The 19,415-nt window shown below is 50.0% G+C and overlaps 1 protein-coding gene across 2 annotated transcripts in view; it reads right to left on the reverse strand.

The window, feature by feature from the left end:
* The window catches only part of ARHGEF18 (Rho/Rac guanine nucleotide exchange factor 18), a 204,312-nt gene that overhangs the window by 127,253 nt on the left and 57,644 nt on the right, over positions 1–19,415 (reverse strand). For both annotated transcript variants that reach the window (XR_012754626.1, XM_075352539.1), the window contains exons 4-9: positions 18,094–18,232; positions 17,853–17,965; positions 16,874–17,014; positions 15,440–15,687; positions 14,834–14,959; positions 176–293 (exon numbers count right to left, since the gene is read on the reverse strand). Coding sequence is in view for 1 of the 2 variants with exons in the window: in XM_075352539.1 (XP_075208654.1) it covers positions 176–293; positions 14,834–14,959; positions 15,440–15,687; positions 16,874–17,014; positions 17,853–17,965; positions 18,094–18,232 (885 nt within the window). In the remaining variant the exon portion in view is untranslated. The remainder of the gene's footprint in view (positions 1–175; positions 294–14,833; positions 14,960–15,439; positions 15,688–16,873; positions 17,015–17,852; positions 17,966–18,093; positions 18,233–19,415) is intronic.

Raw genomic sequence — 19,415 nt, forward strand, 5'->3', positions numbered from 1 at the left:
CATGCCCTTCTTTTGTTATATGAATTATTAAGTGGATGAAGCCAATTTACTTTCCAGGATCTGTGATCAATCTTAAATGCAAACTGAGGCGTTTCAAAACAGTCAACATGCAAATAAGAAGAAGGAAAAGACCTTAGTGGCCAAGAAAGTACTGAGTATAAAGACCGGTCCCTACCTTCCGTGTTCTGTATAATCCTTTCCACCAGGACTGGATACTTTGTAATCCTCTGAGTGACCAGCAAGATACACTCCAGCACCCCGAGCCGTCTGACAATAGTGGAGTTGCCGATTTTCTGTTTGACAGACATAGGCCAACAATAAGGTACTTTTTTTTTTTAAGGATCTGAACTGCATTCATTTACACACATCAAACTTAAGCTTTGTTACAACTGACGGAGAGGTCTGCTGTATGGGGATTCCATATTAAATATCGCGCATTTGTACCAATAAGTTATTAGCTGTTAACAGTCACAATTGGCAAGAGTAGCAAATAAAAGCCTTTAGGCTAGCAATTTCACCATAATGCCACAAGAGGGCTCTCCAAGTTAAAGGGAACCTGTCACTGTCACCATGGGCGGCATGCTTCAGAGCCTGGATGAATGATTTGAACTTGTTAGATAGAAAGACCGTAAAGAAAAGTCCTACTAACTCCCCACTAGCAGTAGGGATCACACGGTCTGTGTGTAATGAGAGGTAAACTACCACGATCCAAAGAAAATAATGGCAATGGCCATGATCAGAATTATCATAGCATATCTGTACTCTGTGATTTTATCAAAACTACAGTAAGCACCCCAGAAAGTGACATCGCTGTAATCAGGCTCTCTCCATCATACTGCTCTCAGATTAGGTGGTAGAAGCCTGATGACACAATCTCTAATAGAAAATTGTATACTAAAAGTGGTATGTAATTAATTATAAAATAGCTTACGGAAACTACTTGGCTAATAAGTATATATGATACTTTTATCCCGAGTATAAGCTGAGGCACCTAATTTTACCACAAAAAACAGAAGACTTATTGATTCGATGGGTGGGAAATGCAGCAGCTACTGGTAAATTTCAAGAACAAAAATAGATACCAATAAAATGTAATGTGCCCCATCCTTGTCTCCTATAGTAATTTTCCCCATCCTTGTCTCCTACAGTAATGTGCCCCATCCTTGCCTCCTGTAGTAATGTGCCCATCCTTGCCTCCTATAGTAATGTGCCCCATCCTTGTCTCCTGTAGTAATGTGCCCATCCTTGCCTCCTGTAGTAATGTGCCCATCCTTGTCTCCTGTAGTAATGTGCCCATCCTTGTCTTCTGTAGTAATGTGCCCATCCTTGTCTCCTATAGTAATGTGCCCCATCCTTGCTTCCTATAGTAATGTGCCCCATCCTTGCTTCCTATAATAATGTGCCCCATCCTTGTTTCCTATAGTAATGTGCCCCATCCTTGTCTCCTATAGTAATTTTCCCCATATTGTCCCCTGTAGTAATGTGCCCATATTGTCCCCTGTAGTAATGTGCCCATACTGTTCCCTGTAGTTATGTGCTCATATTGTCCCTTGTAGTAATGAGCCCTCTAGTAATGTGCCCCATCCATGTGATGTGAAGCAATATGCCCATCCATTAGTAAAAAAAATTATTCTCAACTGTCCTCCGTTCTAGTGTTGTCCTCTTAGGGTACTATCACACTTGCGTTGTTTTCCTTTCGTCACAATCCGCCTTTTTGGAAAACAGCGGAATCCGTTAACGGATTCCTCTGTTTCCCATAGACTTGTATGGATGACGGATTGTGCCAAAAGGACCTGCGCGTTGCTTCCGCTGGGCGACGCTCCGTTGCTTCCGCCCAGCGGGAGGAACGCAGCATGTAACTTTTTTTTGAGCAGTGGAATCCTTAGGATTTCACTGCGCATGCTCTCTCTGGCTCCCTGTACCCGTAACCAAGGTAAATATCGGGTAACCACGCAAAGTGCTTTGCCCGATATTTACCCTGGCCACGTGTTCAGGGAGACCAACACTTCCCCGCTCGGCTCCGCCCCCTCCCGCACGCCACTCCGCATGTGTATATATACACACAAACACACAAACTCACTCACCCACCTGTCCTCAGCGCCATGGGTCCGCCCCCTCCCGCAGTCCATTCCGCATGTACATACACACGCACACACACTCATCTGTCCTCAGCGCCATGGCCCCGCTCAGCTCTGCCCCCCGTACACATTCCCAGAGGCCGAGCGATCAGCAGATTACCCGGCAACCGGCTGCTGGGAGCGATCAGCTGATCACCCGGCGGCCGGCTGCAGGGAGCGATCAGCTGATCACCCGGCGGCCGGCTACTGGGAGTGATCAGCTGATCGTTCACAATAGACTGCCGCCGGTAAAACTGTAAAAAAAAAAAAAGTCAAAAACGGATTCCGTTGTTTTGCAGCATTCGTTGTGCCACTATATGCAACACATCCATTGCATCCGTCACACAACGCAATGCAACGGATACCATTCAACGCAAGTGTGAAACTAGCCTTACCTGCTTCTTGAGGACCACAGGCACATAGACCTCTCAATTGCTGGCGGTGCAGGGGCCGCCGCTGCCATAATCCCCAACTGCAATCATTGAGGGTTCTATGTGCCTGCGGTCCGCAAGCAGCTGGTAAGAGGACACTCCGGGAATGGAGGACAGGTGAAAATTTTTTGTGGGACCCTCACTCGAGTATAAGCTGAGGGGGGCGTTTTCAGCATAAAAAAATTAGCTGTAGACTCGGCTTATACGGTATAATTTTATTAATAACTATCAAAACCACCAAAACAAACTTACAGATCAGACTTGTATAGACAAACGTATAGATATTTTCCGCATGGGAAAAAGGCCAGCGTAGGTGCAAGGGTTGACTTGTTGTTCCCTAAAAATAGCAGCGTATCTTGCTGTGGAGGTTGGCACCCAAGCTCAAGTTTATCTGGTCAAAGCAAGCAGTCCAGCAGCACAAAAAAGGGAATTTTGTTTACTTACCGTAAATTCCTTTTCTTCTAGCTCCTATTGGGAGACCCAGACAATTGGGTGTATAGCTTCTGCCTCCGGAGGCCACACAAAGTATTACACTTTTAAAAAAGTGTAACCCCTCCCCTCTGCCTATACACCCTCCCGTGGATCACAGGCTCCTCAGTTTTGGTGCAAAAGCAGGAAGGAGAAAACTTATAAATTGGTCTAGGGTAAATTCAATCCGAAGGATGTTCGGAGAACTGAAGACCATGAACCATAAGAACAAATCAACATCAACAACATGTGTACACAAAAGAACAACCAGCCCGAAGGGCACAGGGGTGGGTGCTGGGTCTCCCAATAGGAGCTAGAAGAAAAGGAATTTATGGTAAGTAAACAAAATTCCCTTTTTGTTTGTCGCTCCATTGGGAGACCCAGACAATTGGGACGTCCAAGAGCAGTCCCTGGGTGAGTAAAAGAATACCTCAATAAAAGGAGCCGAAAACGGCCCCCTCTTACAGGTGGGCAACCGCCGCCTGGAGGACTCGCCTACCTAGACTGGCGTCTGCCGAAGCATAGGCATGCACTTGATAGTGCTTCGTGAAAGTGTGCAGACTAGACCACGTAGCTGCCTGACACACCTGCTGAGCTGTCGCCCGATGCCGCAAAGCCCAGGACGCACCTACGGCTCTGGTAGAATGGGCTTTCAACCCTGAAGGAAGTGGAAGCCCAGAAGAACGGTAGGCCTCGAGAATCGGTTCCTTGATCCACCGAGCCAAGGTTGACTTGGAGGCCTGAAAGCCCTTACGCTGGCCAGCGACAAGGACAAAGAGCGCGTCTGAACGGCGGAGGGGCGCCGTGCGAGACACGTAGAACCGGAGTGCTCTCACTAGATCCAAAGAGTGCAAATCCTTTTCACACTGGTGAATTGGATTAGGGCAAAAGGAAGGCAAGGAGATATCCTGATTTAGATGAAAAGGGGATACCACCTTAGGGAGAAATTCCGGGACAGGACGCAGAACCACCTTATCCTGGTGAAAAACCAGGAAGGGGGCTTTGCATGACAGCGCTGCAAGCTCGGACACTCTCCGAAGTGATGTGACCGCCACCAGGAAGGCCACCTTCTGAGAAAGACGGGAGAGAGAGACATCCCGCAGCGGCTCAAAAGGCGGCTTTTGAAGAGCCGTCAGAACCCTGTTAAGATCCCAAGGTTCCAACGGACGTTTGTAAGGTGGGACCATGTGGCAAACACCCTGCAGGAACGTGTGGACCTGCGGAAGCCTGGCTAGACGCTTTTGAAAAAACACGGAGAGCGCCAACACTTGGCCCTTGAGAGAGCCGAGGGACAAACCCTTGTCCATTCCAGATTGTAGGAATGAAAGAAATGTGGGTAAAGTAAACGGCCATGGAGGAAAACCGTTATCAGAGCACCAGGATAAGAAGATTTGCCAAGACCTGTAATAGATTTTGGCGGACGTAGGCTTCCTGGCTTGTCTCATGGTGGCAATGACATCCTGAGATAACCCTGAAGACGCTAGGAGCCAGGACTCAATGGCCACAGTGTCAGGTTGAGGGCCACATAATTCAGATGGAAAAACGGCCCTTGTGACCGCAAGTCTGGGCGGTCTGGACGCGCCCACGGTTGACCCACCGTGAGATGCCACAGATCCGGATACCACGACCGCCTCAGCCAGTCTGGAGCGACGAGAATGTCAGACCGGATCTTGCGTAGTACTCTGGGCAGCATCGCCAGAGGGGGAAACACATATGGCAGTCGAAACTGCGACCAATCCTGGACCAGAGCGTCCGCTGCCAGAGCTCTGTGATCCTGAGACCGTGCCATGAAGGCCGGGACCTTGTTGTTGTGTCGTGACGCCACGAGATCGACGTCCGGCGTTCCCCAGCGGCGACAGATCTCTCGAAACACGTCTGGGTGAAGAGACCATTCCCCCGCGTCCATGCCCTGACGACTGAGAAAATCTGCTTCCCAGTTTTCCACGCCCGAGATGTGAACTGCGGAGATGGTGGAGCCTGTGACTTCCACCCACTGCAGAATCCGCCCGACTTCCTGGAAGGCTTGACGACTGCGAGTGCCACCTTGGTGGTTGATGTAGGCGACGGCAGTGGCGTTGTCCGACTGGATTCGGATCTGCCTGCCCTCCAGCCACCGATGGAAAGACAATAGGGCTAGATATACTGCCCTTATCTCCAGAATATTGATCTGAAGGGACGATTCTATTGGAGTCCAGGTTCCTTGAGCCCTGTGGTGGAGAAAAAACGCTCCCCAACCTGACAGGCTCGCGTCCGTGGTGACCACGGCCCAGGATGGGGGGAGGAAGGATTTTCCCCGAGACAGAGATGTGGGTAGGAGCCACCACTGAAGTGATGTTTTGGTTGCAAGTGAAAGAGAGATGTTCTAGTCGAGGGAAGCCGAACTCTTGTCCCATTTGCGAACGAAGAATGTCCCATTGGAGTGGCCGTAGATGGAATTGCGCGAACGGCACTGCCTCCATAGCTGCAACCATCTTCCCCAGGAAGTGAATGAGGCGCCTTAAGGGGTGTGACTGACTCCGAAGAAGTGACTGCACCCCCGCCTGCAGAGAAAGCTGTTTGTCCCGCGGTAGCTTGACTAACGCTGGAAGGGTATGAAACTCCATCCCGAGGTAAGTCAGTGATTGGGTCGGCGTCAACTTGGATTTCGGGAAATTGATGATCCACCCGAACTGCTGGAGAGTCGCCAGAGTGACGGTAAGACTTCGTTGACATGCCACCCGAGAAGGGGCCCTGACTAGGAGTTCGTCCAAGTATGGGATCACCGAGTGGCCCTGAGAGTGCAGGACCGCCACGACGGATGCCATGACTTTGGTGAAGACCCGTGGGGCTGTCGCCAGGCCGAAGGGCAATGCGACGAACTGGAGGTGTTCGTCCCCGATGGCGAAACGCAGGAAACGTTGATGTTCAGGTGCGATCGGCACATGGAGATAAGCATCCATGATGTAGATCGATGCTAGGAAGTCTCCTTGTGACATCGAGGCGATGACCGAGCGGAGAGATTCCATCCGAAACCGTCTGGTTCTCACATGTCTGTTGAGCAGCTTGAGGTCCAGAACGGGACGGAATGACCCGTCCTTTTTTGGCACCACGAACAAGTTGGAGTAAAATCCGCGACCACGTTCCTGAAGGGGAACGGGAATCACAACTCCTTCCATCTTTAGAGCGTCCACCGCCTGAAAAAGTGCGTCGGCCTGTGCGGGGGGTGGGGAGGTTCTGAAAAAACAAGCCGTAGGTCGAGAGCTGAACTCTATCCTGTAACCATGAGACAGAATGTCTCTCACCCATCGGTCTTGAACGTGTGGCCACCAGGCGTCGCCAAAGCGGGAGAGCCTGCCACCGACCGAGGATGTGGCTAGATGAGGCCGAGAGTCATGAGGAGGCCGTCTTGGAGGCAGTGCCTCCTGCGGCCTTTTGGGGGCGTGACTTGGACCGCCACGCATAGGAGTTCCTCTGGCCTTTCTCGGGCCGGTTGGACGAAGAGGATTGGGGCTTGGCGGAGGGACGAAAGGACCGAAACCTCGATTGGATTTTTCTCTGCTGAGGTCTCTTAAGTTTGGACTGGGGTAAGGAGGAGTCCTTTCCCGAGGATTCCTTAATAATCTCATCCAACCGTTCGCCAAACAAACGTTCGCCAGAAAAAGGCAAACCAGTTAAGAACCTTTTGGAAGCAGAGTCTGCTTTCCATTCACGCAGCCACATGGCCCTGCGGACTGCCACGGAGTTAGCGGATGCCACAGCCGTACGGCTAGCAGAGTCCAGGACGGTGTTCATGGCGTAGGACGAAATAAGAATTATTCTTACCGATAATTCGCTTTCTAGGACCTTCCACGACAGCATAGGAGGTTGTCTCTCCACGCCCTAATTGGGACAGGAAGTTCAAGAGGTTTAAAAGGACCCTCCCACCTCCCACAGCCAGTGTCTTACAAAGAATCCATAGCATATGAGAAGTACTACACATTCAGGAATACATGAATACATAGGGGAGGGAATTACCTGCTGTCGTGGAAGGTCCTAGAAAGCGAATTATCGGTAAGAATAATTCTTATTTCTCTAGTCCCTTCCACGACAGCATAGGAGGAATACCAAAGAATTGATACCTAGGGGGGGACCACAGCCTGCAGGACTTTCCTGCCAAAGGCCAAATCCCTGTTGGAATCCAGATCCAGACGATAATGCTTCGTAAAGGTATGGAGCGAAGACCACGTAGCCGCCTTGCAAATCTGCTCAGGGGAGGCCCCTGCCCGTTCGGCCCAGGAGGCAGAGGTAGCCCTGGTGGAGTGCGCCGTGAATCCAGTAGGCGGAGAGAGATGCTGAGCGAGGTATGCATCTCTAATTGCTCGCACAATCCAGTTGGCGACTGTACTCTTAGCCACCTTCTTGCCCTTATTGCGGCCAAAGGGCTGGATGAACAGGTTAGAATCAAGGCGCCAAGAAGCAGTAACCTCTAGGTAGTGCAACACTATCCGACGGACATCCAAAGAATGAAACACTTCCTCACCCGGAGTCCGAGGATTCTGACAGAATGAAGGCAGGACGATGGACTGCGAACGGTGAAAATCCGAAACCACCTTGGGAAGGAAGGAAGGGTCCAGCTGAAAAACAATGCTGTCATCTCTGATGGTCAGATAAGGTTCCCTAACAGACAAAGCCTGAAGTTCGCCGACTCTGCGAGCAGATGTAATAGCCACAAGAAAAGCAGTCTTGTGAGAAAGGGAACGAATGTTACAAGAGCACAGAGGTTCAAACGGAGATTGAGATAGTCCTGTAAGGACCACATTGAGATCCCAGCGAGGCGTCAGGACCCTCCGACGTGGACAGAGTCTACTAGCGGACACAAAGAACCGACGGATCCAACGATGATCTGCCAGAGCCGTGTCAAAGACTGCACTGAGTGCGGACACCTGAACTTTCAGGGAGCTGGGCCTAAGACCTAAGTCTAAACCACTTTGGAGAAAGTCCAGAATCTGCGCAATATTAGGCCGAAAAGGGTCAGGAGGCCGAGAACCACACCAGGAGGAAAATCTCTTCCAGATTTTGTTGTATATACTATTAGTCACAGGTTTACGGTTCTTCTGCAGCGTAGCCACAACTTTGTCAGAAAGCCCTTGAGCCTTCAGTGCCCGGGCCTCAGAAGCCAGGCAGCCAAGTTGAGTTTCTGAGGAGCCGGATGGAAAATCGGACCCTGTGACAGTAAGCTGGGGTCCGAACCTAAGAGGACTGGGCCGTCGATTCCTAGCGTCATGACCAGGCTGTACCAACTCCTCCGGGGCCACAGAGGGGCTACCAGTATAGTTGGGACCCCCTCGTCTCTGATCTTCCTCAGGGCCCGTGCGAGAAGAGGAAGAGGGGGGAACGCGTAAGCGAGGCGAAAGGACCAACTGTGGCAGAAAGCGTCTACCCCTAAAGCCTCGTCCCTTGGGTTCAGGGAGAAATATGTTGCGACCTTGCGATTCTCTGCTGAGGCAAAGAGGTCCACCTCTGGTGCACCCCACCTTGCCACTAGAGAGCAGAACACTGCCTGATCCAGGCTCCATTCCCCTGGATGAACATCCCGACGACTCAGGAAATCCGCCTGAAGATTGAGGGAGCCCTTCAGATGGACCGCAGAAAGGGAGAGCAGAGATTGTTCTGCCCATTGAAAGATTCGGGAGGATACCGACTTCAGGGCGCCTGAGCGTGTACTGCCCTGATGGCAGAGATGTGCCACTGTTGTGACATTGTCTGAATATACCAGGACGTGAGAGTCCCGGACGAGGTCCTGAGCCGCAAGGAGGGCTTCCCTGACTGCCCTGAGCTCCCGGTAGTTGGAGGATTGGGAGCTGACGTAAGGACTCCAGACCCCTTGAAATGGGGAATTTGCCACCATTGCCCCCCATCCACGTAGGCTGGCATCTGTGGTCAGTGTAACCAGGGGTTTCTGAGTCCAGGCAACCCCCACCTGCAGGTTGGCGGGACTCAGCCACCAGAGAAGGGATGAGGAGACGGATTCCGAGAGGCGAAACCTTCTGTTTAGGGATGACGGGAGTCTGTCCCAGTGTGCCAGGATATGATCCTGGAGACACCGAGAATGGGCCTGAGCCCACCTGACCGAGGGGATGCAGGATGTCATGGAACCCAGGGCTGACATAGCCGCTCGAAGCGTTGGGCGAGCCTGCCTGCGGAGCTTCGAGATTTTGGATAACAGAGCTATCCTGTGGCCCTCTGGGAGAAAAGATGCCTGTCTGTCGGAGTCCAGCAGCACTCCGAGAAACTGCCGTGTGGAGGAGGGGGTTAACTGTGATTTTTTGAGATTGGGAATCCATCCCAGAGACCGAAGGATTCCCAAAGATCTCTCCACATGGCTCCGGAGGGTTGGAGCAGACGGAGCCATGAGAAGAAAGTCGTCCAGATACGGAACTAGACAGATACCCTGCAATCTTATGAAGGCGACCACCTCTGCCATGATCTTGGAAAAGATCCTTGGAGCTGAGGAGATCCCGAAGGGAAGTACATTGAATTGGAAATGAAGTACTTCTTCCCCGTGAAGCACCGCAAACCTGAGGTATTGTCTGTGTCCCGGATGGACGGGTACATGGAAGTAGGCATCTTTCAGATCGATAGAGGCCATCTGGTGGTGTAGACCTATCAGGGGAATAGCTGATCTCACCGACTCCATCTTGAACCGCCGGTACCTGACCTGACGGTTTAGACTTTTTAAATTGATAATTATACGGACGTCGCCGGATGGCTTCTTGACCAGGAAGAGACGGGAGTAGTGTCCTATCCCTTCTTCCCGACTCGGGACTGGGGAAACGACCCCCGAGTGCACTAACTCTAAAATCTTTGTGTACAACAGAGTCTGTGAACCCGGCGATGCCAGCGCAGTGACTCGGAGACCCGGAAGAGGGGGGGAAAGGAATTCTATGAGAAGACCGTCCGAGATGATCTTCAGAACCCATTGGCAAGAGGTTATGGACTGCCACTGGGTAAGAAACGCTGAGAGTCTTCCCCCCACCCGGGCCGAGTCACTGCTTGTCCTGCTGAGGACGTTGCTGATGTGGAGGGATGAGGATGTTTCTCCCTCTACCTTTGGGATAGCTCCACCTGCCTGCCTTCCCTTTCCCTCTGGGCTGGGAGGCCTGAGGCATCGAGGGACGAAAGGACCGCTTCCTGGTAGGTCTAGGATCGGGCAAGGCCTTACGATCAGTCGCCTTGTCCAGGATATCATCCAGGGCAGGTCCAAACACCAAATCCCCTTTAAAAGGAAGGGAACAAAGCCTCATTTTAGAGGTGGAGTCTCCACTCCAGGCCTTAAGCCAGAGGGCACGTCGGGCAGAGTTAGAAAGCACCGATGTCCTGGCTGCCAGGCGGACAGATTCCACCGAGGTATCTGCCAGAAAACAGGTAGCCTTCCTAAGCAAGGGAAGGGATTCCAGTAATTCCTCCCTAGGGGTCCCTTGGGAAATATGAGCCTCCAACTGGTCCAACCACCTAATTAGGGACCTGGATACGCAGGTGGAGGCAATGTTGGCTTGAATAGAGGAAGACGATGCCTCCCAGGACCGCTTCATCAGGCCCTCTACCTTCCTATCCATTTGATCCTTCAGTTGGGAAGTATCCTCAAAGGGAAGAGCCGTTTGCTTAGCTACCCTAGCCACCTGAACGTCTACTCTTGGGATCTCCCAATGTAGTCCCGAAGGTTCCAGAGGAAACCGGCGTCTAAGGTCACTCCGTACCCGCCTCTCAGGACATTCCCATTCCTGAGAAACAATATCCAATATATTGGCATGAACTGGGAATCACAACTGTTTGACTGACTTCAGGCCAGCAAACATTTCGTCCTGGATTGAAGGAAGAGACTGCACTTCCTCTAAACCCATAGTGCTCCGAACTGCCTCAATAAGATCCCCCAACTCTTCTGAGTGAAAAAGAAAGGACTGGTTAGACCCCCCAGATGGAAATCCTTCATCAGGACCCTCAGAGGTGGAATCAGCGTCCTCCTGATCAGAAGGGGTCGACTGGAGTCTCCTCTTTTTTGGAGGAGAGGGTCCAGTAGCAGGGCCAGGAGCAGGGCCAGGAGCAGGGCCAGGAGCAGGGCCAGGCACAGGGCCAGGAACAGGGCCAGGAACAGGGCCAGGCACAGGGAGAGAAGCCAGTGAGGCCCTAATCTCCTGTTTCATCATGGACCGCAACTCATCTATCAGAGATGGTTGTTCGGCCCTAATAACCTGGTCCGTACATTGCTGGCAAAGCTTTTTATCCCATACTGCAGGGAGCTTCTTTATACAGATGGGACATTTTTTAATTTTGTCCACTCTGTCAGGTCTATCAGGCTTATCGGACTTGTCAGTTTTTTCTGACTTCTCAGGCTTCTCTGATTTCTCATTTCTGTCGGTTTTCTTGGTGGCCTTGTCCTCCTAGAAAACACAGAGCAGAGAGCCATAATCACTGATGAGACCTATGTCCGAGGGACCAGTCCCCTCCATACTCACAGTAGCAGGGGGCACACTGGGTTCTGCAGAGGCAGCTGCAGCGGAAGACATGACAGGGAGCACGGTCTTACCATGATCTGATGTCTTCGTGGCAGCCCTTATGGACAAGGGCCTGCCTCCCCAGTGACGGTGCACGTTTCCCCGCCTCCCGCATCCGGTCCTGGGCAGGTCGAGTCGCAGTCGGCGTGCCTCCACGCTGCCTCCGCAAACCGGAAGCGCTCGACCGGAAGTCCGCAAGACCAGAAGTCCCGCCTCCGGGAGCACTTCCGGATCGCTCCGGCAGCGTGCATGCGGGAGGCGGCCGGCGGCTCAGGGAGGACGCCGGCCGGGGAGCTCAACAGCCTGCATCACCCCTCAGGAGGATCCGGAAGGCTGGAGCAGCGGTCCCCCACAGCGTGAGGGAACAGCAAGGGAGGAGCGGTGAAGGCCCGACCGATGCCGTCCGGCTGAAGGTAATAGGGGGAAAAAAAAAAAAAAAAAAAAATATACTGCAGTTCGCCGGCCACCACAGCATAGGAGAAAAACAAAACCTCTCCATGCCCCATGGGGACAGGAAAGACACTGGCTGTGGGAGGTGGGAGGGTCCTTTTAAACCTCTTGAACTTCCTGTCCCAATTAGGGCGTGGAGAGACAACCTCCTATGCTGTCGTGGAAGGGACTAGAGAAAATGCTGATGCCTGAGAGGTCAAGGAAGACACATGCGGAGCAGAATTCCGCGTGACAGCATTAATCTCAGTCAGACATGCCGAGATTGCTTGGAGAGCCCACACAGCCGCGAAGGCCGGGGCAAAAGACGCGCCCGTGGCCTCATAAATAGACTTCACCAAGAGCTCTATCTGTCTGTCAGTGGCATCCTTCAGGGATGAGCCATCGGCAACAGACACAACGGACCTAGCAGCCAATCTAGAGACTGGCGGATCCACCTTGGGTGAGTGTGCCCAGCCCTTAACGACTTCAGGTGGAAAGGGATAACGCGTGTCAGAGTGCCTTTTAGCAAAACGCTTGTCCGGGACCGCTCTGGGCTTCTGGACAGCGTCCCTGAAGTTAGAGTGATCAAAGAACGTATTGCGCGTACGTTTGGGGAATCGAAATTGGTGTTTCTCCTGCTGAGAAGCCGACTCCTCTACAGGTGGAGGCGGGGGAGAGAGATCCGACACCTGGTTGATGGACGAAATAAGATCATTTACTAAGGCGTCCCCCTCAGGGGTATCAAGGTTGAGGGCGAAGTCAGGGTCAGAGCCCTGAGCTCCCACGTCCACCTCGTCATCCTGAGAGTCCTCAAGCTAAGATCCAGAGCAGCGTGAGGAGGCCGGGGAAGAGTCCCAGCGAGGCCGCTTAGCCGGTCTGGGACTGCGATCCGGGCAGGAGTCCTCCGCCTGGGACCTAGGGGCTATCCTGGGAGCGCGCTGCGGCGCGGACCGAGAAGGCCCTGGAGGAGACAAACTAACAGGGGCCGGGGCCTGTGAAGAGCCCGGTCTGGACTGCAATGCCTCAAGGAGCTTAGATATCCATTTGTCCATAGACTGTGCAATGGATTAAGAAAGTGACAGAGAGTTTCTCCGCGAAAGAGTCCAATGACGGTGACTCTGTCCCTACAGCCTGCTCAGGAGGAGCAGGGGGATCTACATGAGCCGAGGGGCCCACAAGTGCCCTAGGCTCCGGCTGAGCAAGCGTGGCAGGAGTCGAGCATTGATCACAGTGAGGGTAGGTGGATCCCGCAGGCAACATAGCCCCACAAGAGGTACAGGCTGCGAAAAAAACCTGTGCCTTAGGGGCTTTGCTCCTTGTGGACGACATGCTGTAAGCAATAAGTGTCACTTAGGAGAGCGACCACTGAGGGTATATGGGAAAGGGTTATACAGCCGTTCCGAATACAATACAATACAATACAATACAATACAATACAATACAATACATATACATATACATATACATATATATATATATAATCACGGCACCCTAGGGGAACCAGCACCGGGTGACCGGTGTGGCTTACCAACCGCTGGTGTCCTCCAGATTCCCTGTCGTGGGTCCCCCGGAGCTGTAGAGCTGTGCAGCTGCAGCATACACCGGCAGAATGCCAAACATGGCCGCCGGAGCTCTCAAGGGGGGAGTGGAGCCATGGGCGGCGCCGGCAAAGGCCGGGAATCTGGAGGCCCCATAGTGGTCAATGAGAGGGGGGGGAGACATGCAAAGATGCTCCAGCCCTCTGTCGGTAATCCCGCCCTTACCCCTGACAAGCAGGCCCGGGGGCGGGATTTTTCGCGACAAGGCCGCGATGAAGCCGGGGACTAAATTTAAGGCCGTGCCCGACAAGAAGGCACGGCCGGCGCGGAAGTCCGATGAAAAAACAACGGACGGCGCTACTGGGGAGAAAGGCGACCTCTCTCCCCGTACCGTCCCCCCATGGGGACACAGAGTACCTTGAAGGTGCAGGGCCCGGTCCCTGGGGATGAAAACGCTCCGGTCCAGCAGGTTCCACCAGGGGCTGCGGATGGAGCACGGTCTCAGCAGGTGAATGACCGGTGAGGCTCCCACTTCTCCCAGAGCCGCATAAGGGATGGTGAAGGAGACGGCATGTGGCTCCAGCACACCCGCAATGGGTACCTCAACCTTAACAACACCGCCGACATAGTGGGGTGAGAAGGGAGCATGCCGGGGACCCCATAGGGGACCTCTTTTCTTCCATCCGTCATACTATGTATGAGAAATCTTTTTTTTTTTCTGAGTGGATGTGTGCCTCCTTCCACACAAAGCATAAAACTGAGGAGCCCGTGATCCACGGGAGGGTGTATAGGCAGAGGGGAGGGGTTACACTTTTTTAAAAGTGTAATACTTTGTGTGGCCTCCGGGGCAGAAGCTATACACCCAATTGTCTGGGTCTCCCAATGGAGCGACAAAGAAAAGGCGTCATGTTGTACCTCCTACTCCTCTCTATGGAGAGGATACAGGAGGGACAAAGTGCTACAGAGGCAGGGAAGAACAGCAAGATCCAGCATCTCTAGCAAACACTTTACTTCTCCAAGAGCTGGATTCGCATCCATACAGCGCAGTACTGCAGTACTATCCATAATGGAGCTGCTTGTTACACAGGGAAATAGGATCAGGATTTGTTCTGTACACTGTGTAAGGAATACATCATAGCATCCAGTCTCTGCTTACTAGCTCAGAGAGAACTGAAAATTGGAGACATAGTCTGCAGAAGGGAAAAATGCAGCGTACAAGACATATAATAGCCAGAAATAGAGTTCTCTCATATTACAAAGTGTATTCTGAAAAGCTACCTGAAATGACAGATAATAATTATAGTAATATTAAATGATTATTTCATGCACCCTTCACTTACTTTCATCAGGTTCTGAAATTTCTTATTCTCCCGCATAAGAAACTTGTACTGACTGACTGCTTTGTTGTGCTGACTGCAGAAGACGCCATACTTATCCTTCATCCGCTCACCAGTGTCACCTGAGAACTGAGAGCACAGGGTAACAATATTTAGGAAGAAATATCATTGAAATACAAATTATGCTCATGTATAGACTTTCCACGAATCCTATGTGGCCAAACGGTCAGGTCTGACAAAGCGTTAAGACAACCCCTGATGCGAGCCAGAGTCTTCTGACATTTTCTGTTCCCTTACAATTTCAGCCAGTCACTTCAGCGTATATAAAATATTCTCATAAATCAATCAATAACGAAGATAATAATTAGATACAAATTGATATCTCTATAGCCAGACCTGGCACTACAGATGCCAAATGGCCGAAACGTGGGGCCTGGAACAGAAAGATAACAGCTTGGCACACAACAATATATCAGGCTGACAAGTGAAAAGGCAAAACAGCAATGACCTTCGGAAGCGTCAATACCCCAGTAATATGTGTGAGCTCTGCCCAAACCTCTGTGTAACAGAACTCAGCAAATCTTGTCAAGAGTGGAGAATAATTCTCACCTGGTGCACAAGGATATCCCCAATCTTCTGGATGATGTAGTTCCGATCACTGCCTTCTTCTAAAGACTCTTTACGTCTGTCCTTAAACCGTACTAGAAACTGCTCATGTAGCTCCAAAAGATCATCAACGCACGGGAACAGCTGGTGCACCTCCTTACTGCCATGCAGTTCTTCCCTCAGTGCTCGACAGTACACCTTCAGCATGATCTTCAGGGTTCGGACATGGTGCATTTCCGTCTGCATGAGTTCTGAAAGCAAAAAAAAAAAAGAAGAAAGATATAAACAATTTGCCAAACCATTTTGCAGGTATTTATGGCATATCAGGATATCACCTGCATCTAACCCCGCATCATGACTTCAGCCTCAATGACAAATCACCAAAACAGAAGTTTGGAAATCAGTTGAGCAAGTCTTAAAGGCAATCTGTCAGCAGGATATTGCTATGTAAGTTGAGGACAAAAAAAATAATAATAATCAACTATGCTTCTTTTCAGGCTGTGTGTTTTTGTTTACTTAAACTAAAGGTTTTATCACCTAGTGATTATCATTGTTGGACTACAATGTCAAGTGCACAGCAGTCCGACACGCCCCCTCCTCCTCACTGTTAATGTACAATGTTTATATAGAGCCTGATCTGGCAAGGGCAGCTTTCTCAGCTCTGCTGCTTTGCTAAATCTAAAATACTCTTGTGTCTAAATGGCAGTACCAAGTAATCTAAGTGATACATTATTGGATTCAGTATCTCTTTGTCTACATTATGCTGCTCTCAGATGAGATAGCAAAAATCTGCTGACAGATTACCCTTTAACACTAGAAGTCCCAGAGAGGGGTCATTTACCATTTCTACCTTTGGAACCCAGAGACGGGTCGAACGACCTGAAGGATTTTAGCTAACTTCCTATAATCACCGTCTTTTGTTCTGTAATTAAAGCCATTACTGTCGCACCACAGGAGGTTGTTGTTTTCCATTGAGTTTAGCCATTTAGTTTCTAGTTAGTTCTATTCAGTTTATTGTATGTCATTTGACCCTCTTTCGGGACTTCAGGGGGGAGCTCGAAATTTCTTGGACTTCTAGTGTTAAAGGCAACTGCTACATTGTACATGCAGACCCATCTGTGGACACCATGGTATAGGGAAGGACAAGCTAAGCAGAAGTATATATGCTGCGTTGGCTTTTCCTGGCAGCCCCATAGAGAATGAATGGAGTTGGTTGGTGTCCGACTTGCTGCTCCAGTTTGTAACCGAGAAAAAAGTTCCAAACTGAAGGCTAAAAATAAAAATATCTATAATCAATTGGTTTTTACAGGTCCCAGCATTGAGACAGCCACAAATTATGACATATCCATAGGATAAGTGATAACAGGGGTTGTCCAGTTAAAACAAATTAACATTACAATGTCATTCTTAGGAACGCATCAGCAGTTGTCTCCTGACCATAGATCACATCCTGTCGCTTGATGACCTCTTTCTTCTGTTTTTTGGCATATGGCGACTCTACGGCACTACTCCAAGACTCAAACTCAAATTCCACAGCATCGCCCTCCAATTCCGATCTCACCGAGGAATAAAAAGCATCTGAAACACGGAGAAAATAATAGCTTGTCAGGGTACTAGTAAAGAAGTTTCCAGAGATAAACTGATCAGGAAATAGACATCTTGACACTTAAGAAGAATTTAGGTGATAGAGCATGATACAATATATTGTATTTATTACACTTCGAATAGTACGTAATGATCTACTCAAGATCGCAGTCATCTGTGATTGATGAGAGGGGGGGGGGTGCAGGGACAAATCCTGTACAGTGCTTCATGATAGCAGCTAAGACCGCACTCACATCAGCGGTATTTTGCTGCAAAACCGAATCAGTCACAAGTGCGTTTCACTTCGATTTATTTCCAATGGAATTGTGGAAAGATGCAATCAGATGCGGTTGCATGTGTCATACACAACCGCATGTGACCGCATCTTGCCGCGATTCCATTGGAAATGAATCTAACAAATGCAATTGTGACTGATCCGGTTTTGAGGCAAAATACCGCTGATGTGAGGTGAGCCTTACTGGGAATTAGAAGTTACATGTGTGACTAAGGAAAAACAAGGGTCTTCTAACATGGAGGTGATGGTTAGGGATGATCAAATACTTCGATTATTTGGCTTCACGAATATTTTCCGAATACCTCGCCGCTATTCGACTATTCGCGAATATTCGATGCGCAATATAAGTCTATGGGAAACCCGAATAACAATTATTCGGAAATATTCGGGCTTCCCATAGACTTACATTGCGCATCGAATATTCGAATAGCGGCGAGGTATTTGGAAAATATTCGTGAAGCCGAATAATCGAAGTATTCGATCATCCCTAGTGATGGTATATTACTCCTATGAAGCAATCATTCCCACAACACTTACCTTCCACAAATACAGGCTCGGTGGTAGATGGAGCCAGGGACACATTGTCATCTGAAAAGATCCTAAACTTTGGAAAACTTGAGTCAAGTTCATCCATTTCTGCTAGTGATGAACTGTCAAAACAAAAAATAACTATAGTGATGAGATTAGTGCAGATCATTCACTCATGGAAGCAGATTGTTATTGAGGTAGGCTATATCACATTTCCAGAAGGAAGCAATCATACCAATCATGGTCTTACCTTATTCGGCCAGCTGATGTTGCTTGTATTTCCACTCTTGAATTTCCTCTATTAGTGACAGTCATTCCGAGCCCCCGAGCCTGCGCATGAGTCCCATCAAGCCCCACGATCGCAATGCGTGGATGGTCCTTGAAAGAAGCTGCAACAGAGGCAAAGACTGAGTTGGAATAGGAGTACCTACCATCGGGCTGCCCGCCGCTCTCTGCCTTTTGGCGCAGGGCAGAGAAAATGCGAAATGTCAAAAGCTCATTCTCCAAAACAAAACTTCTGCCCCATTTCCGTGGATAACCGCTGTAAAGTGAAATTCTAGAGGGACAAGACTTGCTGCCATTTCCCTTGTCTCTTTTGACGCTGGCATTGCCCATTGTGCTTAACCGGCACTGGACACCTCTAAATGACCCGTCCATCTCAGGATTTCCAGTTTTGTAACCTTCTAGGGATGATTCTAGAAACCCCTCCTGCCGCTTATTGAACCGTTAATAACGAAGCTCACACTGCTAGCAATCAGAGACAATGTCACCTAGTGTTCAACAGCCAATTGTATCTATGAGACAAATGGCTTCAGCTCTTCTCCGCGGCAGTACAAATATAATCTGATGTGTAAGCTGCCCACGTGTGAAGCAGCCTCCTCCTCCTAACACGAGATCCGGCTGGGCAGCAACAGATCAAACACATCCACAATTATTCTTAGAGGAACCAGCATTCTCATTTTATTTCAGAAATCAATAGTACACATGGAAATAAGCAGCTTTGTAATAGATCTTATCAGACAAATCTGCTTCTTAATCCGTCAGCACTGATTAGTCACTCTCAATTCATAGGTAAAATGAAGACAGATTACATTACTCAGATAGGAGTTTCTTTTTTTTAAGTGTAATATTGATTTAGGAAATAAACAGTAAGGGGTACTTCTCACATAGCGAGATCGCTAGCAAGATCGCTGCTGAGTCACAGGTTTTGTGACGCACCAGTGACCTCATCAGCGAACTCGCTGTGACACCAAGCAGCGATCTGGCCCCTGCTGTGAAATAGCTGATTTTTTGCTCGTTGCTCTCCCGCTGTGAAGCACACATCCCTGTGTTTGATAGCAAGAGAGCAATGATCTGAATGTGCAGGGAGCCGGCATCTGGAAGCTGCGGACGCTGGTAACCAAGGTACACATCGGGTAACCAAGCTAAGTACTTTGCTTGGTTACCCGATATTTACCTTGGTTTTTACCCAATCTTTACCTTGGTTACTAGCATAAGCCGCTCTCAGGCTGCCAGTGCTTGCTCCCTGCACACGTAGCCAGAGTACACATCGGGTAACTAAGCGAAGCGCTT

This window comes from Anomaloglossus baeobatrachus, chromosome 1 (assembly GCF_048569485.1).
Source record: "Anomaloglossus baeobatrachus isolate aAnoBae1 chromosome 1, aAnoBae1.hap1, whole genome shotgun sequence".
NCBI classification, from domain to species: domain Eukaryota; kingdom Metazoa; phylum Chordata; class Amphibia; order Anura; family Aromobatidae; genus Anomaloglossus; species Anomaloglossus baeobatrachus.